This window comes from Salvelinus sp. IW2-2015, linkage group LG17, assembly GCF_002910315.2.
Source record: "Salvelinus sp. IW2-2015 linkage group LG17, ASM291031v2, whole genome shotgun sequence".
Taxonomy (NCBI): Eukaryota; Metazoa; Chordata; class Actinopteri; order Salmoniformes; family Salmonidae; genus Salvelinus; species Salvelinus sp. IW2-2015.
Genome location: NC_036857.1, coordinates 12910893 through 12936775, shown reverse-complemented (window position 1 = coordinate 12936775; position 25883 = coordinate 12910893). Strand labels below are relative to the sequence as shown.

At 43.2% G+C, this 25883-nt stretch overlaps 1 protein-coding gene across 2 annotated transcripts; it reads left to right on the top strand.

The window, feature by feature from the left end:
* Positions 1–5626: 5626 nt before the first annotated feature.
* Positions 5627–24923, top strand: LOC111977103 (mRNA-decapping enzyme 1A). 2 transcript variants are annotated; one of them, XM_024006413.3, is made up of 10 exons: positions 5627–5818; positions 10291–10331; positions 10684–10811; positions 19313–19379; positions 19567–19696; positions 20010–20126; positions 20279–20851; positions 20940–20999; positions 21102–21338; positions 21637–24923. In XM_024006413.3, exons 1-10 carry the CDS (start codon positions 5696–5698, stop codon positions 21715–21717), a joined length of 1557 nt encoding a protein of 518 aa, XP_023862181.1. In that variant the 5' UTR covers positions 5627–5695; the 3' UTR covers positions 21718–24923. The 2 variants fall into 2 exon arrangements, with proteins under 2 accessions (XP_023862181.1, XP_023862182.1); XM_024006414.3 differs by lacking the exon at positions 10291–10331 and having other exon boundaries at positions 5725–5818.
* Positions 24924–25883: the final 960 nt, after the last annotated feature.

Here is a 25883-nt window from a genome sequence, read left to right as displayed (position 1 = left end):
CTCTTAAAATCCTCCTCCAAATAGGCCTGGGGTGACATAAATCTGTCACATCTATTCCATTCTCAAATAACATGAATATAGTAACGCACGCTCGTGGGGAGGACATCAGCTTTATGCACATACACAGTAGTCCTATATGACTTTAAATTAGCTCGTAGGTTAGACGTACACTTTACTCATGCATTGTTGGCTGTTTTCTCTAACGGTGCCGGACGTCAGCAAGAGGTCGTTAGGCAACATACATTGCGTAAACGTCTATCCCCATGAGGGACACACTCTTTTCACGTCACTTCGATAGTAGTTTTCGCTAACCCTAAACCCTTTCCTAACCGTAACCTCCTAACCTGATACGCTAATTATCCTAACCTGCTGCGTAAATTCTCATAACCTGCTACTAAAAAGTCACTTTGTTATCGAAGTGGCGTGAAAAGATTGTTTCCCTTTCCCATGACTTACCCCGGTGTCTTCGAACCCCGACAGTGAACGCCATATCATCTCCCTCTTCTTTGAGGCCACTCGACGCCGTTTAGTGTACACATTCTACAACGAATCAACAGGTAATGTATGTGTATTGAAAGTACGACAGTAAGAAAGTAAGTAGTAAGTAAATTGCCTTGCACGAGCCTTGGTTTGTGTGAGCCGGAATTGCTCATAGGAGCAAGAGCCTATCTCCAGTTTCAATGTATGTAGCGTGAGGCAGTTTGATGTACAGGTACACCCCCTGGACAGGACGCTAGCCTTTCGCAGGGCCTGTGTTGGAAGGTTACCGGTTATTGGATTAGCCTACATCTACCTGCAGCCGGATAACTGTTTCACAGCAGCTATAATCCCTCAATTATAATCCCTATGTTCCTCACTGAAGCAAATGATGTTGTTGGCCTAACTGGCATTATAGACTACTTCAGCAAACTAATTAAATAGTTTCAATATCAATTTCATATGCTGGCCTAGTATATGGCCTATGGTTTTGGACGCCCATGTCACTCATTTATCACTAATAACGGTATACCTATTTACAGATCAGGTAGGCCTATCTATTTTACTGAGAGTAGCCTTTGCCCAACCTCGCATTGGTGTTTAGTTTATTTTTTTAACTGTCTTCCCTATGCTAAAAGAGGCGTTAGATTTCACATGGTTGAGTGTCACCTGTAGCTCCAAATTACAAAAGTGTCGCCACACGGATTATGGGTGTCGTTGAAATATATTGCAGCAATGCCACCGTGTGGTGATTAGTAAATAATACAGTCTTCATAGGACTTGGCCCTGAGGGAAAAATAACATTTATACTTTTAATTTTAAGAACAAATTCTTATTTGGAACAGTGGCAGTGACAGATTTGTACCTTGTCAGCTGGGGAATTCGTCCCAGCAACCTTTTGGTTACTGGCCCAAAACTCTAACCACTAGGCTACCTGCCGCCGCTGTCCGAAATAAACACTTCGACCCTAACACTTTTCCTAGATCTGAAAGAAATGTATGAATTTGGTTGGTGTAGTCATTATTTTCATCTGACAGCAGGATAGGTGGTGTTTTTTAATCATTGTTTGTGAAAAATGATTGCAGTATGATGCCTCAACACTCACTATCCGTCAATGTTGCTTTGTTTTGTTATTTTTGTTATTTATTTTATTATTTTGAATTATGTTTATTTAATTTGATCCCTTAGGTCCTCGGGTGGGGTGGGATTGGGGTGTAACTTCATTTTGTTTGTATGTATGTATGTATGTATGTATGTATGTATGTATGTATGTATGTATGTATGTTTGCTGACAATTATTATTTCTAATTAAAACCAGTGGTGTTAAAAGTACCTAATTTTTATACTTGAGTAAAAGTAAAGATACCTTATTAGAAAATGACCAAAAAAAAATGAAAGTCACCCAGTAAAATACTACTACTAGTCTAAAAGTATGTGGTTTTAAATATACTTAAGTATCAAAAGTAAATGTAATTGCTAAAAGTGCAAATAGTCTGGGTAGCCATTTGATTAGATGTTCAGGAGTCTTATGTTTTGGGGGTAGAAGCTGTTTACAAGCCTCTTGGACCTAGACTTGGCGCTCAGGTACCGCTTGCCGTGCGGTAGCAGAGAGAACAGTATGACTAGGGTGGCTGGAGTCTGACAATTTTTAGGGCCTTCCTCTGACACCGCCTGGTATAGAGGTCCTGGATGGCAGGAAGCTTGGCCCCAGTGATGCACTGGGCCGTACGCACTACCCTCTCTAGTGCCTTGTTGTCGGAGGCCAAGCAGTTTCCCTACCAGGCAGTGATGTAACCCGTTAGGATGCTCTTGATGGTGCAGCTGTAGAACCTTTTGAGGATCTGAGGACCCATGCCAAGTCTTTTCAGTCTCCTGAGGGGGAATATGTTTTATGATGCCCTCTTCACAACTGTCTTGGTGTGCTTGGACCATGTTAGTTTGTTGGTGATGTGGACGCCAAGGAACTTGAAGCTCTCAACCTGCTCCACTACAACCCTGTCGATGAGAATTGGGGCGTGCTCGGTCCTCCTTTTCCTGTAGCCCACAATCATCTCCTTTGTCTTGATCACGTTGAGGGAGAGGTTGTTGTCCTTGCATCACACGGTCAGGTATCTGACCTCCCTGTAGACTGTCTCATCGTTGTCGGTGATCAGGCCTACCACTGTTGTGTTATCTGCAAACTTAATGATGGTGCAGTCATGAGTGAACAGGGAGTACAGAAGGGGACTGAGCACGCACCCCTGAGGGGCCCCGTATTGAGGATCAGTGTGGCGGATGTGTTGTTACCTACCCTTACCACCTGGGGGCGGCCCGTCAGGAAGTCCAGGATCCAGTTGCAGAGGGAGGTGTTTAGTCCCAGGGTCCTTAGCTTAGTGATGAGCTTTGAGGGAACTATGGTGTTGAACACTGAACTGTAGTCAATAACTAGCATTCACATGTAGGTGTTCCTTTTGTCCTAGTGTGAAAGGGGAGTGTGGAGTGCAATAGAGATTGCATCATCTTTGGATCTGTTGGGGCGGTATGCAAATTGGAGTGGGTCTAGGGTTTCTGGGATAATGGTGTTGGATGTGAGCCATGACCAGCCTTTCAATGCTACAGATGTGAGCTACATGGCTACAGATGTGAGTGCCATGGGTCGGTAGTCATTTAGGCAGGTTATCTTAGTGTTCTTGGGCACAGAGACTATGGTGGTCTGCTTGAAACATGTTGGTATTATAGACTCAGACCGGGAGAGGTTGAAAATGTCAGTGAAGACACTTGCCAGTTGGTCAGCGCATGCTCAGAGTATACATCCTGGCCTTGTGAAAGTTATTCACATCGGCTGCAGAGAGCGTGATTACACAGTCGTCCGGAACAGCTGATGCTCTCATGCATGTTTCAGTGTTACTTGCCTCGAAGCGAGCATAGAAGTAATTTAGCTCCTCTGGTAGGCTCGTGTCACTGGGCAGCTCTCGGCCGTGCTTCTCTTTATAGTCTGTAATAGTTTGCAAGCCCTGCCACGTCCGACGAGCATCGGAGCCGGTGTAGTACAATTTGATCTTAGTCCTGTATTGATTCTTTGCCTGTTTGATGGTTCGGCATAGCAGGATTTCTTATAAGATTCCGGAATAGAGTCCCACTCCTTGAAATCGGCAGCTCTACCCTTTAGCTCAGTTGCCTGTAATCCATGCCATCTAGTTGGGGTATGTACGTACGTCACTGTGGGTATAACGTCATCAATGCACTTATTGATGAAGCCAGTGACTGATGTGGTGTACTCCTCAATGCCATCGGAAGAATCCTGGAACATATTCCAGTCTGTGCTAGCAAAACAGTCCTGTAGCTTAGCATCTGCTTCATCTGACCACTTTATTGACCAAGTCACTGGTGCTTCCTGCTTTAATTTTTGCTTGTTAGCAGGAATGAGGAGAATAGAATTATGATCAGATTTGTCAAATGGAGGGCGAGGGAGAGCTTTGTACGCGTCTCTGTGTGTGGAGTAAAGGTGGTCTAGAGTGTTTTCCCTCTGGTTGCACATTTAACATGCTGGTAGAAATGAGGTAAAACGGATTTAAGTTTCCCTGCATTAAAGTCCCTGGCCACTAGGAGCGCCGCCTCTGGATGAGAGTTTTCCTGTTTGCTTATGGCGGTATACAGCTCATTGAGTGTGGTCTTAGTGCCAGCATCGGTCTGTGGTGGTATGTAGAAAGCTACGAAAAATACAGATGAAAACTCTCTAGGTAGATAGTGTGGTCTACAGCTTATCATGAGATACTCTACCTCAGGCAAGCAAAACCTTGAGACTTACTTAAATATCATGCACCAGCTGTTGTTTACAAATATACATAGACCCTCACCCCTTATCTTACCAGAGGCTGCTGTTCTATCCTGCCGATACAGTGTATAACCCGCCAGCTGTGTGTTATTCATGTCGTCGTTCAGCCACGACTCGGTGAAACATAAGATATTTAAAAAAAAATGTCCCGTTGGTAGAACATACGTGCTTTTAGTTCTTCCAATTTATTATCCAGAGATTGTACATTGGCCAATAGGACCAATGTCAAAGGCAGATTAGCCACTAGTCGTCGGATCCTCACAAGGTACCCCGATCTCCTTCCGCGATACCTCTTCCGTCTCTTTCTCTTGCAAATGGGTGTCTGGAGTAAATTCCTCTCATTCGAATTATTAAAGAAAAATGATTCATCCAATTCAAAGTGAGTAATTGCTGTTCTGATGTCCAGAAGCTTTTTTCGGTCACACGAGACGGTAGCAGCAACTTTATGTACAAAATAAGTTACACACAATGCAAAAAAACGAACAAATTAGCAAAGTTGGTTAAGAGCCAATAAAACGGCAGCCATCCTCTCCGGCCCCCAGTAGTGATGACCAGCGATGTTCTCTTGATAAGTGTGTGAATTAGACAGTTTTCCTGTCCTGCTTTGCATTCAAGATGTAATGAGTACTTTTGTGTGTCAGGGAAAATGTATGGAGTAAAAACGACATAATTTTCTTTAGGATTGTAGTGAAGTAAAAGTTGTCAAAAATATAAACAGTAAAGCAAAGATACCCCCAAAAAACTACTTTAGTAGTACTTTCAAGTATTTTTTTGTACTTTACACCACTGATTGAAACACAATTTGATCACAAAAAAAATTGAATATATTTTTATTCATTACGTTGTTTGCCATGGGGCGGAGAGAATATATTTTGCAATTGTATAACTAATTTCCAAAAATTCAACACTTTTATCCATAGGGTGGAGGCAAATGTTGGCAGTTTTTAATATGATAACTAGTGATCAATGGGCCCCACCCTGGTTGGTAATTCGACCATGCTTACTACAAGTTTAGATAGCTGGCTGCTAGACTCATTTTGCAATCCCCCCAAAATTTTGCTGACATGGGCTGATGCACAACCAAATTTAGAAATTACACCTTGTGTATTCTATTATTCCAACTCAATAGTAAATTGAGATCCCGACTGAAGGGGGGCCACGGACCGCCAGTTTCCCATCCCTGGCCTACATGGATAGACAGGCCATAGCAAAATAGCAACCTCTAAAATTCATTGTAACCTACTCGTGAAAAAGCAATAATTATTCACTTCAAATAATTGTGAAACAAAAAGTGAGGCGGAACGATAAGACATTCGGTCCATGACTACCGACGTGCACCACCCGCGGACACTGGAAATGGAGTGTTCATAGAAGTTGGTCCGTGCGGTAAGCATTGTATTCAAGATGGAGACCGCCAGTAAAATGAGCCTAGCAGCTCTACAACAACAAGATCCGTATATCAACAAACTCCTCGATGTTACCGGACAGGTAGCACTGTACACCTTTAATTCCAAAGCAAATGAATGGGTAAGCTCGCCGGTTTCTTCTGTTTATTGAAGGTAGTTAGCGCGATAGCAGCTACGTAACGTTAACTAGCGAGCTAACTTTACCATATCTGATTTAGTTTATTATTAGCAATCTAGTACAGTAACATACTAGTTAGCGAACTATATCAAGCGTGTCCCTGTGGGATTCTGTAACAAATATAGTTTGCGAGTCATAAAATAGTATGCGAGTCTTTTGTTGTAACGTTAGTTGGGTTACTAACTTCGCTACTTAGCTAGTTAAGTTGCTAAGTGTTAGCTAGTTATCTGGGCTAGTTCGTTACGTCGTTAGCATGCCACTTCAGCTAGTCATGTTATACTAGCAACACTGACCAATAATATACACGCAACAGGCAAAGTGTTAGTTTCATGAGCTGAAATAAAAGATCCCAGAAATGTTCCATAAGCACAAAAAGCTTATTTGTCAATGTGTGCACAAATTTGTGAGCATTTCTCTTTTGCCAAGATAATCCATCCACCTGACGGGTGAGATATCAATGAGCTGATTAAACAGCTTGATCATTACACATGTAGAGCTCCTACCAGAAGATAACTGACGTCATGATTTGACCTCATACTTTTCCCGAGTTACCAGTTGTCTTGAAAACACCATGTGATCATTGATCTCCTGAAGAAGCTATCCATTTTCCTTTCTTTCTGTGCCCCAAAATGTTTGGATATACTGGTAAAGTTGAAATACCAAAAAAAAAAAAAAAAAAAAAAACATGTTTTATGAATTTAAAATGCTGTCACGGATCACCGTTATAGGAAGAAAAAAAAGTGCGCCGGTAATATGGTTCAGATCTGTGTAAAAACGGCTAGCTGGAGCTCGTCTGAGCGGTCGGCTTTGAATGCCCTCACCCGCTAGTACTAAGATCTGCTCGCTATAGTGTTACAAACGTTGGTGGCAACGATTTAAAAGGAGTTATTTTTATTTATCAATCTCGACTGGTAAATTAAGGCGCGCCTCCCATTCGGCTGCATAGGGTTGCACCCTTAGCCTGCCTACCGTTAACTATCAGCACGTCACCCACCACTTGACTACTTTGCAATGTGAGCTTGAGGCAGTAGAAGTGTTTGAAACCTGAACGTTTTACTTTACTTCAAATAATGAGGCATGTCTTACCTTGCTTCAAATTAACTTTGTGAAAATCCATCCATAGAAACTTGGAGGCAATTCTTTTATAAAAACTTCCTCATGCAATTAACCAGCATTTTTCTCCTGTTCTATTGGTTTTCATATCACCTTTGTCCAGAATCCAAAGGCACAATTCTAGTCATATTAGCAACCCAACATAGTTGTTGCTATTAGATTCCCCCTCTTTCTGAGTTTCTAACAGTGTTCATCTCTGTCACATATGGAACTGCTTGTATTAGGTGTGCTGTTTAGAACAGTGTTTACCACAAATTGCATTTTGGCAAATGTTTGAAAATGATGTTTTATTAGCTGCTTCGTTACAGGAGTTGCATGTTCAATAACAGGCTATAGCCTTTTTACTGTAAGAAGATAGGACTGCTTTTGTTGCATGTTTCCATTAAGGACTTAATGAAAAATGTCTGGTCCATGTATGCATGCATAGTATCAGAGAGAAAGAGGTGAAGAGGAAGGTTTCACTCTCACCAAAATCTCTCCGAAATAAGCCCAATGTGTTTCTATAGGCTTATTTTAGGCCTAAGCTTGTCGCCTGCCTTCCCGCCTTGGGAAGACTCCCATTGTTAGGGTGGAAACATAAGTATCTCGTCATTATATAGTATTTTCTGTTGGTCACGTCATTTTACTGTTTGGGAAAAATGTAACAGTTTGTTGACCGGTAAATGAGGGTCAGTTAGTCGGCAACAAAATTGGCCGAAATTTGCATTGCTAATACCAACTAAGGCAGGCGGCTGCAATCCGAACTGGGCAGGAGACTGCAGACTTGCAAACGGGGCAGCTAACAACCCAGGATAGTCTGGACCTTCCAGAAAGGCAGGGAACTCTAGACATACCGCGGGGGCCGGATACACTGGACCTACTTGAGGGGCAGGACACTCAAAGCCTGGACACTCAAAGGGGACTCTGACCTTACCGGGAAGGGGACGGGACTCTGACCCAGAACTAGCACGGTACTGGCAGGCAGGGCTGGAGAAGCCCCAACGTCCTGGCTGCACTTGACATTCGCGTTATCTGCAGGCTGATGCTCCATCCTAGGAGTGGTCGAAGAATCAACTGCTGCCTTGGTGGTAGAAGGTTCCAGGGCAGCAGACAGTCGGGGATCCCCACTGGTAGGACAGGATGACCCCGCCACCAGAACGGGCCCCATGGCAGCGGCTGGCTGTGGCTCCACGATTGGAGTGGGGGTCTCCTTAACAATGGCTAGTCAAAGCTCTTGCTGAGGCGGGTGCAGACCTTTTGTGTGCTGGTCTGTGCTCTCTGGAGTTGTCTTCATCTGATGGGGAGCTGGGCCTCTCTGGAGAGCAGAAGCGGACCTGGCGCTCCTGTGCCTATTGCCGGGTGGGCCTAGAGTACGCCCTCCTGATCTCTTCCCTTTCATAGAGCAGCTCCTCGTAGTCCCTCTGCAGCTCCCAACTAGAGAGGGTGTGGTCACTCCATGGCCACTGAGGAAGCCTGGAGCAGGGCTTGAAATATCTTGGATGAGAGAGGGGTGTAAGGCCTCGCAGCTCATCCTCGGGTGCGTGGCGGCTTTGTGTGGAGTTGTGGGCTGAGGTGGGGTACCTCAACATCTCAGCTATAGCAGGCCAGAATCCGGGAGATATGAAGGACCATGTAAAAATGTCTTTCCGGAATTTGTCTGAGTGGTCAGCTTTGAATGCCCTCACCCGCTAGTACCGAATGCTGATTCACTAAAATCTGCACACTATAGTGTTGTCCTATCAGAACTTCACTACACTTTGTCACCACCTTGTCAGCTCAGGGATTTGATCTAGCAACCTTTCGGTTACTGGCCCAACGCTCTAACCACTAGGCTGCCTGTCGCCAATCATTAAGATTCAGAGTACACTAAATAAATATACATGCAATACAACAATAAGCAGATAAGAAAACGGTCATAATATAAACATATCAATGAATACAATAGTATAGCATCTACATGAAGAATATACAGCCAGAGAGGGAGAACTCTAATTTCTTACTTGGTTGGGGCACATTTAAATAAACAGTAGAGCTAACATTAGCCGAGCACTAGCAAACAATACTAACTTCTTACTTGCAAATGTATCTACACAGTTACTTTGCACAATAAGGTAACCATAACTCACTACTATTGCACCCCCTATTAGCACATTAACTTTCCCAACACTCAATTGCCAATGGACGAAGAGCACTTCAGTAGAAAGGCAGCATGTGAAGTCTGTCAGCATCAAACAGTTCTTCTTTCTAAAGACGGAAAAACACGCTTTAAAATAAGGTGTGTAGGGTTGGAGCGTGTTCAAGTTCCCTGATTGGTTGGAATGAGTGATTGATAGGTCTGAAAGCCAGTCCAATTGAAAGGAACAGAGTTTTTTTACAACCTGGTTGGGCTACAATCAAGCCGTTTTCGCTGTAGTAATGGTGCAACCATGACACTATCGAATCTGCACTCGTTTTTTTCTCTAGGGCACTCAAACAACGGTACAGCAAAGCCTTATCAACATGACAACGATTATTATCTCGGAGGTTGTTATCCTAGTTGCACAGTGCCCCCAAAATAAAACTCCTGGGTGCATAGCAACATCTTTTAGAGCCCTGGGTACCACTAGTACTAACGCTGTAAACTAGCCAGCTAGACATCAGGGCCACGTTCAGAAGGCCACAACGGTGTGCAAAGTTTGATTCCATGGAAACTGTGCTGTTCTGAACAATCAGTTTGTGTGGTCTCAAATACAAACGGTCACAACCCAAGAGCAGGGGCACGTTCCTCTGCCCAGGCGTTGCTGATGCCTGCCGGATCTTACAACGCCTGGATAGGTATTTAACGCATCAGCTAACCACATATGTTATAGCAATCTGTCAGTCAATGACGTGGCACGCAACCATTGGTTGATGCATGTAACGTCTGAGCAGGGGGACACGACCAATGATAGTGCCCAAAAGCCTGTTTTAGCATGGGCAGCGCCAATGAGGACTTCACCTTTTTGAAGTAATCAACTGGGTGGGACTTCTTATTAGTTAAGGAAGGATCACATAATTCCATCCAGGTCATCTGGGGGGATCAGCCAATGAAATATACTCCTGAGCAAACATTCCATAATTGCATGTGGCAGTAAATCGTCAAACTTTTCTTTATACCTGTTTAAACAACACCTTCCTGGTGGCAGCTTGCACCCTTTCAGCTCATAGAACGTTTAATGAACTGAAAGCACCCAGACCAAATATCGACTAAATTTTGCTTGTTGTGATTCTTCTTCTTTTACATGATGATCGATTCGTGTTCAGCAAGTTCAAGTTGTAATTTTTCTGCATTATTTCCATTTCAGGAAAAGACCGAAATTGAAGGCACCTTATTTGTTTATGCCAGGTAATTTATTTTTATGGTGACCTTTTTTGAAGGGGACACTTGCAACGATACTTAGCTAGCTAACTAGAGCCTAACATTTACATTACATTTAAGTCATTTAGCAGACGCTCTTATCCAGAGCGACTTACAAATTGGTGCATTCACCTTATGACCCCCTTCTTAACCTGTGGTTGTTGTCTCACCACCTGTTCTCATGTCTAAGCTTCCCTAATTGAGCTCTTCTTCTCACCTCCACCCTCCCTGTTGCTCTTTTCAACTTCAACACTCTTTTGCTTTTATTTCTTTCTTTTTTGTGACAAACACATTTAGCCTAATAGTCTTTCTCCATTGCTCTCCAATAACCTGTCCACAGGTGTGCATCCCCTCATCATGGCTTCACCATCATGAATCGCCTGAGCACAGAGAATCTGGTGGAGCCCATCAACAAAGACCTTGAGTTTCAGCTCCAAGACCCCTTCCTGCTGTACAGGAATGCTAACTGTGAGTAGGCTATTCCATAATAGTCCACTAGTCAGTCTGAGATTTCTACCCCATTGGCTGCTTTGCAATAACTTAAAGATAGAGCAATTTTTTTTCTTGTTACTGTCCATACCATGTAGCCTGCACTAGTGATGTGCGGGTTGACTCATAATCCGCAGTCCACGTGGTTATATCGTGTGGCTGGAGGGCGGGTGGGTGGCAGGCGTGTTGAATAAAGAGAAACAATAACTTAAATGTATAATTATTGTGCAATTTATATAGGCTACATTGCATTTATTTATTGTAATTTTTTTAGGCTATCTGGTATTACTGCATGAACCTAAACTTTAGGGTTTAACTGTACATGTGCCAAATAGCCTGCAAAGCCAATCGCCAAATAATGCTTTTGGGAAGGGCATAAAAAATGTACGCAAAAACGATATTGTCGAACTTTAATTCATTAAGACAAAATCTGTGAATGGAGAGATGAAAATAAAGACAAGGGAGGGCCAGTAAAGTCATGTGTAGGAAAGATTTGTTGAAGTGGTAAAAGAGGATGATAGCAGTGTCAGCGATGTTATGTGTGATGATTGTGAGGCGCTATGCAAATTTGACAAGACAGGACTTCAAATAGGCCTATGGCATGTCAAGGGAACTGTAGCCTACTGTTTAGATGAGTTAAAGCGAAACTGTCTGGACATTGACTAACCAGAATAACCTACTGTTTTTTTTGGCAAAGTCCTCTGTTAATACTAGTCCCGTGCGAATCGACATCCCTGTGTTTTGAGAGAAATGTCTGAGTTTGACAGGTGTTACTCGCAGCTTGAGCAATAAAACAATAACTGATTCGATAAATTGAACGAAGTCCTGCGCATAGCTTACAGTGCATTCAGAAAGTATTCAGACCCCTTGACTTTTTCCACATTTTGTTACAATGCAGACTTATTCTACAATTGATTAAATTGTTTTTTCCCCCTCATCAATCTACACACAATACCCCATAATGACAAAGCTAAACCAGGATTTTAGAATTTTGGCACACCTGTATTTGGGGATTTTCTCCCATTCTTCTCTGCAGATCCACTCAAGCTCTGTCAGGTTGGTTGGGTAGCGTTAATGCACAGCTATTTTCAGATCTCGCCAGAGATGTTCGATCGGATTCAAGTCTGGGCTCTGGCTGGGCCACTCAAGGACATTCCAGAGACTTGTCTCGAAGCCATTCCTGTGTTGTCTTGGCTGTGTGCTTAGGGTCGTTGTTGGAAGGTGAACCTTCGCCCCAGTCTGAGGACCTGAGCGCTCTGGAGCAGGTTTTCATCAAGGATCTCTCTGTACTTTTCTCCGTTCATGTTTCCCTCGATCCTGACTAGTCTCCCAGTCCCTGCCGCTGAAAAACATCCCCAAAGCATGTTGCTGCCACCACCATGCTTTTTCTGTGGGGATGGTTCCAGGTTTCCTCTAGTCATGATTCTTGACATTCAGGCAAAAGAGTTCAATCTTGGTTTCATCAGACCAGAGAATCTTGTTTCTCATGGTCAGAGAGTCTTTAGGTGCCTTTTGGCGAACTCCAAGCGGGCTGTCATGTGCCTTTTTAATGAGGAGTGGCTTCGTATTTACAGATGGCGTACAAGTTTGTTATTAAGACACATGAAAGTTCACATGTTCCAGAAGGCATTTCTGCCAAAAAACGCATTTTGATAAAAAAATATTTTTTTTACGTTCAAATGGCTCTTGTGAAGGGTGACATACACCTAGTTTCCTGAAATGAGTAACAAATGTATATATGAAGGGCCTACTTGTATTGACTTTCCCAGTGGATGCTTTTATTTATACGTTTTGAACATCGGCAAATGCATCATGAAAAAATATTGCTCATCTGGAATAACAGCATTTCTTGCAGTCAATTTATATACCAAATGTAGGCTAAATTTGGACTTGGGAACAGGAGTGGAGAAATGTGATTTATTTCTTTCTGCATCTTGAGAGAATGCAATGCTCAGTTAGATACCATCTGTGGAGGTGCTGTCTTCATCATAAAATCTTATAGTGTTTCAACCACATCAAATATATGCACCGAAGCCAAACTGAAATCTTATCAGAAACACGTTGGGTTGTTTTCACAGCTTTCTTTTGGACATTTTGAACAATTTCTTTTTGTTTGTTTTTGTTGCTTTATTGTATTTTTTCCCCAGTCCGTAAAATGGCTTTGCTCCATGAAAGATGAAAGAGAGAACTTCACCGATGTCAACTATATTGAAGCATTCATTCTGTCGATCAATTACATTATTTGGTTGAGTAAGGGTTTATTTAGTCTTCTTGGGTAACATATAATGACAAAAGAGAAGCTACATGTATCTAATTATAGACAAGTTGACTTACAAATGGATTACCAAAATGTCAGAAATTATAAGACGAAACATATCTAAATCAGACAACAACAAAAAATCCATGACCACCTGTCCAAAAATTGGGCTAGGGTTGGGTACAGGCCTCAGATGTTCACTTTATCACATACACTACCTGGTCAAAAGTTAACACCTACTCATTCAAGGGTTTTTCTTTATTTTACTATTTTCTACATTGTAGAATAATAGTGAAGAACTCAAAACTATGAAATAACACATATGGAATAATGTAGTAACCCAAAGAGGGTTAAACTAATCAAAATACATTTTATATTTGAGATTCTTCAAATAGCCACCCTTTGCCTTGATGACAGCTTTGGACACTCTTGGCATTCTCTCAATCAGCTTCACCTGGAATTATTTTCCAACAGTCTTGAAGGAGTTCCCACATATGCTGAGCACTGGCTGCTTTTCCTTCACTTGCGGTCTGACTCATCCCAAACCATCTCAATTTGGTTGAGGTCGGGGGATTGTGGAGGCCAGGTTATCTGATGGAGTACTCCATCACTCTCCTTGGTAAAATAGCCCTTACACAGCCTGGAGGTGTGTTGGGTCATTGTCCTGTTGAAAAACACATGATAGTCCTACTAAGCCCAAACCAGATGGAATGGCGTATCGCTGCGGAATGCCTTGAATTCTAAATAAATCAGTGTCACCAGCAAAGCACCCCACACCATATCACCACCTCCTCCATGATTTACAGTTGGAAATACACATGTGGAGATCATCCGTTCACCCACACCGCGTCTCACAAAGACACGGCGGTTGGAACCAAAAATCTCCAATTTGGACTCCAGACCAAAGGTCAAATTTCCACCGGTCTATTGTCCATTGCTCGTGTTTCTTGGCCCAAGCATGTCTCTTATTATTGGTGTCCTTTAGTAGTTGTTTCTTTGCAGCATTTCGACCCTGAAGGCCTGATTCACAGTCTCCTCTGAACTAGAAGTCGACTGATTAGGATTTTTCAATGCCGATCCCGATTATTGGAGGACCAAAAAAAGCAATAATAATGACAATTACAACAATACTGAATGAACACTTATTTTAACTTAATATAATACATCAATAAAATCAATTTAGCCTCAAACATGTTCAATTTGGTTTAAATAATGCAAAAACAAACTGTTGGAGAAAGTAAAAGTGCAATATGTGCCATGTAAAAAAGCTAACGTTTAAGTTCCTTGCTCAGAACATGAGAACATATGAAAGCTGGTGGTTCCTTTTAACATGAGTCTTCAATATTCCCAAGTAAGAAATTTTAGGTTGTAGTTATTATAGGACTATTTCTCTCTCTACCATTTGTATTTCATATACCTTTGACTATTGGATGTTCTTATAGGCACTTTAGTATTGCCAGTGTAACAGTATAGCTTCCGTCTCTCTCCTCGGCCCTACCTGGGCTCGAACCAGGAACACATCGACAGCAGCCACCCTCGAAGCATCGTTACCCATCGCTCCACAAAAGCCGCGGCCCTTGCAGAGCAAGGGGAACAGCTACTCCAAGTCTCAGAGCGAGTGACGTCACCGATTGAAACGCTATTAGCACGCACCCCACTAAGTAGCTAGCCATTTCACATCGGTTACACCAGCCTAATCTCGGGAGTTGATAGGCTTGAAGTCATATACAGCTCAATGCTTGAAGCATTGCGAAGAGCTGCTGGCAAACGCACGAAAGTGCTGTTTGAATGAATGCTTACGAGCCTGCTGCCTACCATCGCTCAGTCAGACTGCTCTATCAAATCATAGACTTAATTATAACATAATAACACACAGAAATACGAGCCTTTGGTCATTAATATGGTCGAATCCGGAAACTATAATTTCGAAAACAAAACGTTTATTCTTTCAGTGAAATACGTAACCGTTCCGTATTTTATCTAACGGGTGGCATCCCTAAGTCTAAATATTGCTGTTACATTGTACAACCTTCAATGTTATGTCATAATTATGTACAATTCTGGCAAATTAATTACGGTCTGTGTTAGGAATAAATGGATTTCACACAGTTCGCAACGAGCCAGGCGGCCCAAACTGCTGCATATACCCTGACTGCTTGCACGGAACGAAAGAGAACTGACACAATTTCCCTAATTATAAGAAATTCATGTTAGCAGGCAATATTAACTAAATATGCAGGTATAAAAATATATACTTGTGTATTGATTTAAAGAAAGGCATTGATGTTTATCGTTAGGTTTGGTGCAACGACAGTGCTAAATCATCACCCGTTTGGCGAAGTAGGCTGTGATTCGATGAGAAATGAACAGGTACCGCATCGATTATATGCAACGCAGGACACGCTAGATAAACTAGTAATATCATCAACCATGTGTAGTTAACTAGTGATTAGGTGAAGATTGATTGATTTGTTTTTTATACGTTTAATGCTAGCTACCAACTTATCGTGGCTTCTTGCTGCCCTCGCGTAACAGGTAGTAAGGCAGGTGGTTAGAGCGTTGGACTAGTAACCGGAAGGTTGCAAAAACGAGTCCCCGAGCTGACAAGGTATAAGTCTGTCGTTCTGCCCCTGAACAAGGCAGTTAACCCACCGTTCCTAGGCCGTCATTGAAAATAAGAACGTGTTCTTAACTGACTTGCCTAGTTAAATAAAGGTGTAAAAAAAAATGGCCAAATCAGTGTCCAAAAATACCGATTTCCGATTGTTATGAAAACTTGAAATCGGCCCTAATTAATCGGCCATTCCGATTAATCAGTCGACCTCTATTCTGAACAGTTGATGTTGAGATGTGTCTGTTACTTGAACTCTGAAGCATTTATTTGGGCTGCAATTTCTGAGGCTGGTAACTCTAATGAACTTATCCTCTGCAGCAGAGGTAACTCTGGGTCTTCCTTTCCTGTGGCGGTCATCATGATAGACAGTTTCATCATAGCGCTTGATGATTTTTGCGACTGCACTTGAAGAAGCGTTCAAAGTTCTTCATGTTCTGTATTGACTGACCTTCATGTCTTAAAGTAATGATGGACTGTTGTTTCCCTTAGCTTATTTGAGCTGTTCTTGCCATAATATGGACTTGGTCTTAACAAATAGGGCTATCTTCTGTATACCCCCCCTATCTTGTCACAACATAACTGATTGGCTCAAACGCATTAAGAAGGAAAGAAATTCCACAAAATTAACTTTTAAGAAGGCACACCTGTTCATTGAAATGTGTTCTAGGTGTCCACCTCATGAAGCTGATTGTGAGAATGCCAAGAGTATGCAAAGCTGTCATTAAGGCAAAGGATGGCTATTTGAAGAATATCAAATTGTTGTTGTTGTTTGTTGTTTTGTTTAATACTTTTTTGATTCCATATGTGTTATTTCATAGTTTTGATGTCTTCACTATTATTCTACAATGTAGAAAATAGTAAAAACAACTAAGAGAAATCCTTGAATGAGTAGGTGTTCTTAAACTTTTGACCGGTAGTGTATATATCGGGAGGTTGCGGATGGGTTATTAACAATTGCGGGCTGGTTCGAATGAACAAAGCTGACCCGCGCGCCACTAGCTGACCCGCGCGCCACTAGCTGACCCGCGCGCCACTAGCTGACCCGCGCGCCACTAGCTGACCCGCGCGCCACTAGCTGACCCGCGCGCCACTAGCTGACCCGCGCGCCACTAGCTGACCCGCGCGCCACTAGCTGACCCGCGCGCCACTAGCTGACCCGCGCGCCACTAGCTTGCACATCTAGAAGATTAAATTCTATATCCAGCATTTAATCTACAGGAATGATGAGAAGAAAGTGTTGGAATAAGAAGGGTCATGTTAAAATTCCTTTTTAGATTAGTAGTTAACCCATAAAAACATAAAATGTTGGTTATCTAAACATAAGGGCAATTCCATTGTGACAGAAGAATGCTGAGACTCACATTTTTCACTTTAAAATGTGCACTAAACAAAAGCCATTGATTTCAAAGTTTAGCAAACCATACAACTCTATGCACAAGGAATATTTTTAACAATTTCCACTGAAACTTAAAAAAAAAAAACATTTACAGGAAGAACTGTACACATACAAAGTTTGATAGGAATGAAACTAAAATCCTGCACATTTTTTCCAGGGATTTTTATTTTATTTTTACTGTGTGAATTGTTCAAAGTAGTCATTGTATGGTTTGTTAAACGTATAAATAAATGTTTTTTGTTTGGAATACATTTTAAAGTGAGACATCAGAGATTTCTGTTTTTGTGGAACTGCCCATAACTATATTTCCATTAAAAGAGCTGCGGGTGTACMTCTTATGTATTACTAGGCTAAATTTAGCATTGAATGTGCTATTTATGTAACTTTCCCCCAGATAAATAAGGAAGGTTGTCAACGTTTTCTAAACACATTTTTGGAATTAAGTTGCAAAGCACTGCTTGCACACAAGCATTAAAGATCTGTCAGGCCTCCCGAAGTGGCACATCTCCTCTGATAGGTCTCCTCCGCCCATGGCCTCACGCTAATGCTAGAGGCGTCAATACAGATCCGTGTTCGAGACCCATGAGGCGGCACAGGGTTAGGGGCACATCCGGGTTAGGGGAGGGTTTGCCCGGCCGGGATGTCCTTGTCCCATCACGCTCTATCGACTCCTGTGGCGGGCCGGGCGCAGTGCACGCTGACACGGTCGCCAGTTGTACAGTGTTTCCTTCGACACATTTGTGCGGCTGCCATCCGGGTTAAGTGAGCAGTGTGTCAAGAAGTAGGCAGGGTCGTGTTTCGGAGGACGCATGGCTCTCAACCTTCGCCTCTCCTGAGTACGTACGGGAGTTGCAGAGATGGGACAAGACTGTAACCACCAATTGGCTATCACGAAATTGGGGATAAAAGGGGGTAAATAGAACCCTCCCCCACAAAAATGTATAAAAATCTGTCAAACTGTGTGGAATTCAAAAAAGAACTTGAAAGCTTCCAGACCCTTTGACCATTGGGTTACGTATTTTACTGCAATCCCACCATACTATCTACTATTTAATTTGTCTGTTTATTCCTATGGAAAAGAACACTACCCTGTCTGTGCAGCAGACACACACACATCAACGCATGCAGACATACAGGAAAATAACATACATTTACACATGCCCCCTAAACCATAATTCCACCACTTCAATCCCCGTCCAGGCTCACCCCTGCAAAGATATAAATGCATACAAATTTACCAAACAGACATTGACACACACACTAAACACACTACCCCTCCAGTCAGACTTGCCTCTGAATGCACTCGGCAGACAACATCCCAGGGTTCTCTGGAAGATGGCCTTCCCCTTGTGCCGGAGGTCACGTTGATGGTGCGCAGTGAGCAGGAACATCTCCTCTGATAGGTCTCCTCCGCCCATGGCCTCACGCTAACGCGGTTCTACCCAGCACAGGAGCTCAGTCTGAGGGAAAATATGTCTCCCAGGCCCAAGGGTCTCTATGGCCCGGAGCTGCCTGGAAACCACCTCATGGATGGGATGGATACAGCACGTCTGCTCTCAGTGGTAGTTCTGTAGGTGTCTGATCCAGTCATCCAGAGGAGCAGCGTTATCTGGAACCCTGTGACTCCTCCTCAGTCGTCTAGTGCCTGCAGGCCCCTGGGGGGAATGCAAGACTATCCTGGGAAATGGCGTTCTTGGCTGTCTTTGAGACTCGTGAAGGGATGGTGACTTATTCTGTTTACCATGATTCCAAGGTTTGTGTCCTGCCTTCCCTTAGTGGAGGGTTGTATCAGTGCTTCAACAGGTTAGAGAATGTGAATGTGGCCTGTTTAGAGAGAGATACCTGTTTATACGTCCCAGGGATCCCCAGGTAGAGCACGAAACACTACTGTTGCTAGGTTACCAGCCTCCGAGGGAAACTCCTGTCACACACTGTTTCTTCAGAAAGTGTTGAACCCGCCAGGGTGGTGGGTTCAATTCCCACAGTGGACCAGTTTGAAAAAAGTCTGAAAATGTATGCACTCACTACTGTAAGTCGCTCTGGATAAGAGTGTCTGCTAAATGACAACATAAAACATAGAAAATAGTTGCTGAACTTTTTCTTCAACTAAATATCCCTCTTCCTAAGGGATGCTGCTCCAGTGATCCCTTCTACCGCCCATTATCTCTTCTAGTCAGTCATATTTCCCTCTCGTCTTGGTGTCCCTCCTACAGTGGGCATATACAGCATCTGGTTTTACGATAAGAAGGACTGCCAGCGCATCGCTCAGCTCATGGTGAAGTGAGTATGTCCCGGTGACACACAACCTATAACCCAGATAGGAAAACTATTATCACCCACACCACTGGGGGAGCCATTTATCACTTTACAGACATGAGATTGTATTGTGTATTTGTGTTTTCCCACTATTTGCTAGTGTGTTTGTATCTTCATTATGTGTTTCTTTTGGTGTGTCTCTGTCCTCCAGGATTGTGAAGCAGGAAGCCTTGCAGACCCACCGGGGCTCCCCAGAGAGGGCTGACGTCCCTGGGAGGACCAATGGCTGCTCCATTGACATCCTGGAGCTCCTCAGCAAGGCCAAGGATGAGTTCCACAGGGTGAGAGACGGGAGCAGTCTTCACAGTCAAGTCATCGCCCAGGAAATCTGGCCACACACGGACACGTGACCACAGTCCAGAAAAAACCACACACACATAAGGGACAAGAGTGTTTCTCTTACTCGGTTAACATCTCACTGTCTGTCTTAGTTACTCTCTATTTATGTCACTCTCTTTCCTTAGATCTTAGTCCTGCTGCACAGTGATTTTACTTGGTTTTAATTGCTGAGATTGCACACACCCCTCCCAATTTCCATTCATCTGAACACACTAGTAGGAATGTCAAAATAATAAATATGTCTGTGTTAACTAGACTCAGGCGGGGGAAACGGAGATGTCCGTTACTGCTGAGCAGAGGGTGAACACCGAGACGCTGAAATCAGCCGCCGACACTACAGAGCACGCTCACAGCGCCTCACAGCCAGAACAGGTACGTACCACTCTAGTTGAAATGACTGCACTGTCTGATAACACGCTGCCTGTAACAAGTGTTCTCTCACATGACTGAAATGACTGTTACTTGTCATTGAATGTTTACTGTATAAGTATGTTTCATATTGACTGTGGTAACTGTATTTGCAGAGCTCCCACTCTGGCCAGAGGCAGATCACTGTGGAGGAGCTGTTTGGAAGTTCTCTACCGAAGGAGGCCAGCCTGCTGCCAGCCATGCCCACCCAGAGTTCCACAGACCCTGCTGCCACGGCCCCCGTCAGCGTCCTCCAGGCCCAGAGCTACGCTCCACCCATCCCCTTCCAGTCCTTACTGACCCCCTGCCTCACAGCAGACCCAGGGGGAAACAACCGGCACGTCACCCCTGGTCTGATCTCCCTTATGGAGGCCAGAGGGGGCCCTGGCCCAGGCTACGCCCTCTACCCCGTGTTCCCCGGTGGACCTTCAGGGGACCCCCAACCCCAGCACTCTGTGTCCCCACTGTTGGTGACGCCATCTGGGGTTGAGGCTTGCGGGCCTCCCCCTGGCCCTCTGTCGGCCTACTTGGGGAAGGAACCGGCCTACCTGAAACCCAGCCCCTCTGATCTCCACAAACCCGCCCTCGCACCTAGCGTCTTGCCCAGCCCGCTGGCCACACCCCAGAGCTTCAGAGAGCCAATCACCAAGCCCGCTGCCCTGGGCAGCATGCCCACAGGCCGTGTGCAGGTAACCAGCTGTTCTTTTTTTCTGTTCTTTTTTTGTGATGCGTATTTAGTGTAATCTGTCATGTCTGAAGGACTCCCTTCTTTCTCAGCTGCAGAGTAAAGAAATGGATGTGTTCGCTCAATCTCAGAAACTGTCAAAAACCCAGCCAGTAAGTATGATTTTGTTATCACGATATAGATGGCTTTGATAGTTGAAATGAAATCTTACTATGTCATCTTCCTGCCCTCTCTCTTTCTCTCGACCATCCAAGGCTGTCCCTATGAAGGCGGGTCTTGTGGTACCGGGGGCGGGCACTTCACTTACGGGGGCAAAGCACTCCATTCTGCTCTCACCAAGTGCCTTTCAGCATTCTGTTGCCAAGACAACGGAACTGCAGAGGAAAGCTGCCCCTCCCTCCCCTCCGCCCGCAGCCACAGGGGTGGTGGAGCTCCCCCAACCCTCCTACAACAAGATCCAGTTACAAGACACACTCATCCACCTCATCAAGGTAGAGAGAGAGCTGAAGCCTTTTCGCCCCAGACCCTAGCCTTGTGTTTGAAGTCTTCGTCAAGTTCAGGGTTTTATACTGCAGACTTCAACTTGCGGTTGTTGACATTTCTAAAATGCTCATGAACTGGTTATGAAGTCCTTCTCTATGTGCCCTTCAAATTAAATGTTACCCAAACGTATTTACTTAAAAGAGATCTGCAATGAACTGAAGAAATTGTGTGAAGTCTGAAAACTTGTTTGCTACTGTTATCCAAAATTACTGGAAGATAACTCCTCTCTCTCCTGTGTTTGTGCAGAATGACCCAGCGTTTCTCAGTGCCATCCATGAGGCCTACCTCCACAGTCTTTCCAAGGACCTGAGCCACGTCAAGCTATAGTCTCAGTCCAAACCTGAGGCTGGTCCTGGACACGCCTGGACAGGGGCACCAGCCAACCTAACCTACAGGTACTGGACCACTGGGGGTTACTGCTGGCCATGTGCAGAGACACAAACACTCCTAACTTGAGGCACAAACTGGCTCTGTACCTCTGGAGCAGCTATGGGACTGCAGGAGGAGGACAGGACTCGAATGTAGGAGGCTCACATGGTTCTCCTACCATGTGTGGAGGAGAAGGTGAATGGGGAGATGTTACACGTCACAGTAGTGTCAAATCAAGTACGCACTCTAAGAAATATTGTTGTTTAGAAATAAACCCCTGGGGAAGGATGATTAGGGTAAACCATAAACCCTCATATGTCTTGGGAAAGAGCCTCCGGCCCTCTCTGGTGGGGTCAGTGCTTAAGGACTTGCTGTGCAAGCCAAACTTCATTCAACTCCAGGTCCACTTCCTTGTTCTTCCTCAGTACAGCTGGGATTCTACACACATGCTCTCTATCGTACCCCCTCTCTCTTTCTCAATCTCTCTTGATCCTTTTTTCTGTCATTCCCTCACCCCATTCATGACCACCAGCCTCTGTCACTATGCCTGTTGAGGGATGTGTGCAATAGATTGCAATGCCTTTTGGGAGATTATAGTTTTTTTATATAACCAGGCTTTAGTGTGTTTTTCCCAAGGGTTTAGACAGAGAATTGTTGTATTCATTTAGGTCCTATTATGTGGGGTGAGGCAGTAAAAGCTACTGCAAGACTGTACCAGGGCTAACTCATCAAAAGCATAATCTTGTTTAATAAGGTTGATGTCCGCGCCCCCGTGGAAATCCAATTGAATTGAAAAAAAACATAGAAATCAGTCAGTTTAAGCTAGAGATCCACTGCATCGGCCTAGATCGCACTTCCGCGTCTGGTGAATGGTGACAGAGAGAGAGCGGTGTTTGTCAGATCATGAGACATCCCGAAAATCGGTCTTCTCACAAAATGGTCTGCAGTGTCCAAACAGTGAAGGAAGGATACTCTCACCAACACCATAGTGTTTTCCGTTTTGCCCGCCACACGTGTCAGGAGACTTGTCTGAAGTCGGTACAGATGATCTGCCAACTTCTGTCTGTAGCGTCCCAACAGTTTGGGCTACACACTAATATGACCCCTCTATGCAAAGGTGAGACTGTCACGAACATATACAGTACCAGTCAAAGATTTGGACACACCTACTTATTCAAGGATTTTTCTTTATTTTTACTATTTTCTACATTGTAGAATAATAGTGAAGACATCAAATCTATGAAATATCACATGGAATCATGTAGTAACCAAAAGTGTTAAACAAATCAAAATATATTTGAGTTTCTGCAAAGTATGCACCCTTTGCCTTGATGACAGCTTTGCACATTCTTGGCATTCTCTCAACCAGCTTCACCTGGTCGTATTAGTGTGAATGGAAGTATATATGGAGACTGTTTAACCAAATATATGGAGTTAAATAAGATATTTCTTATATCTCTCAGATATAGGAGAGGCACTTCAAAACAAACTTCCTTTTGATATTTTGGGGGCCTATCTGTTCCGTGTCGTGAATCTGTTATTCAATGTGTTTGTATGGGCTAATAGCAGTAAGACCCCAAAAAATGTTCATCAAAGAATTTGGGTATTTATTTAGTTTTTGATACTTCAAGGGGTCTTTAAATTCTAATCAAATAGCTAAATTATCCTTGGTATGACCTTCTTAAAACAATTCCATATAGCTTAGTAGATCCCCCCCCCCCCTCCCCCAGCTTAGGGACCTGTATATTAGACACAGTATACTCTCTCACGTTCTCTGTTCTCCACTCTGCAACCAACAGCTGAAAGGGACTAGTATGTCATGACAGGTTGAGTCAATGTGTATATCTTTGATCTTGTAGGTCAGTCAGTCAGTTTTTAATATTTTTGATAACGTCACCCTCCCATCTGACCATGTGCCACACTGCCAATCTACACTGAGTGTACATAACATTAAGGACAGCTTCCTAATATTGAGTTTCACCCCCCCTTTTGCCCTCAGAACAGCCTCAATTAGTCAGGGCATGGAAAGCGTTCCACAGGGATGCTAGCCCATGTTGACTCCAGTACTTCCTACAGTTGTGTCAAGTTGGCTGGATGCCCTTTGGGTGGTGGACCATTCTGGATACAGATGGGAAATTTTTGTGTGTGAAAAACACAGCAGCATTGCAGTTCTTGACACAAACCGGTGTGACTGGCACCTACTACCATACCCGGTTCATAGGCACTTAAATCTTTTGTCTTGCCCATTCAGGGAAAGTGTATGGAGTAAAAAGTACATTATTTTCTTTAGGAATGTAGTAAAGTAAAAGTAGAAATTGTCAAAAATATATATGGTACGGTACAGATACCCCCCAAAAAACAGTACTTTTAAAGTATTTTTACTTAAGTACTTTACACCACTGATGGACGAGCAGGTGTCAATATTTTGTGTTCTCAGTGCATGTTCACATGATTTGATCACGCACAGTATGTATTTCAGTTTGGCTACACTCAATCACACATTTAATTTCGATTGACATACTTCAAGAATGGTGGAGTTCAGCTATAGACAACGGAGGAAATTGAGAACCTCATCTAAACAAATAACTGATCAACACATTGTTGTCAAAGGAATTTTAGTTTTTGGCCTCGTCTCTTGATATCTTTCAGCCAGAAAGTATATGTAAGTTTCTTCGTAGTGTAAGAAGAGAACCTCTTACTTCATGCACATTGTTTTCATGTAAAACCCCAGTCAGTAAACCCCAGTCAGTAAAACCCAGTCAGTAAAAAGCAGGTCATGAGTAGTTTGTGTCAATTTGGTTCCTCAATAATATTTTCTTCTTCTTCTATAACACTGTTTAATTGGCTCAATGATACATGTTGTTTGATAGGTGTGTTTTCAGACAGGATATCAACGTTTACTCCCCTGTGTACATATTATTTAGTCACAGGCTCAATACTGGAGGAGAGAATAGATGAGGCCCAGAGATAAAAGAAAAAAAAGAATGTCTTTAAGGTTATTTTACACTGTGTTAAAGTATGCCTCTTATTTGTCAGTGTCAGTTTATTGAGTTAACTTGTCTAATGAACCACGTCATTTTTAAAGTTTTTTTCTGTCACTGTGCTTTTGTTTATTATATATATTTTGTGATATTAAAGATTAAGTGAAGTTTTCTCTCAAACGATTTCAATTTCTTGCTGAAATAAGTTACCTTTCTTAAATTATTTTCTGTTTTGGCTATTGCAGTCATTACACCCAGCAATGTCAAACTGAAAGGCAAATGCTATTACACCAGGGGTGCATTTCAGTATTCCAAGGTGGTTTCTTTTCCTCGTTTCCTCTCCATCCGCTTTAACCTAACCAGTTTTTCATGTCAGTGAGAATGAAGGAAAGGAAACGAGAAGAAACCACCTTGGACTATTGAGATGCACCCCGGGTGTCATAGCATTTGGAGAGGTGGAGACAAGGAGAGGAGGCCATTTTACATGATTGAGATGCAGCTCAAGGCATATCTTGAATAAGCCACTAGAGGGCAGCAAGGTTACTTTTTTTTGTTTTTCTTCAGAAAATTACATTTCTACTGCAATGTCTGTCCCAGTCGCCAGATGCCAGTGTTCTTTACCGCACTACACAGGGTACGCCCCATTCTTCCAGCCTTTGTTTTATACTGTATAGTAGTGGCCACATTTTCAATCAGCATATGGTACCACTTTTGTTGATAGGTTCTTCCCCATTTCGCATAGCAGAAAGACTGAAGAGAGTGACAGATTTTGGTTATGGCTGGTGCAGTTGTGTAGTGTATTTGAATGAGTCAGGTCAATGCTGTGGGAGCATAGATTATAATTATTTTAGATTAGTACAGTGTAATTTGTGAACCCTCCCCTATCCATCCTTAACAGCCTCAGCACTGCAGTTCTACAATCCCATGATAGACTACACCTAATGGACTTTATATACCACAAGGCCCTGGAAAAACAATACAAAAATAATGTGTAGAATAGCAGGAAATTAGCATTAAAACTGCAGATTTTTCATCTCTCCCTCATTGCTAAATGTGTAGAATAGCACGAGGTTAGCTAAAAAATGGCACAATTTTCTCTGCCGAATGGCAATATGTTTACAATTGCAGGAAATTTGCTTTAAA

Bases quoted from the DNA above. Each gene is read 5' to 3' on its own strand.
- LOC111977103 (XM_024006413.3), top strand. From the start codon at position 5,696: ATGGAGACCGCCAGTAAAATGAGCCTAGCAGCTCTACAACAACAAGAT. The intron at 10,332-10,683 runs GTAATTTATTTT...ACCTGTCCACAG, and splicing joins ACCTTATTTGTTTATGCCAG to GTGTGCATCCCCTCATCATG. The intron at 10,812-19,312 runs GTGAGTAGGCTA...TCCCTCCTACAG, and splicing joins GCTGTACAGGAATGCTAACT to TGGGCATATACAGCATCTGG.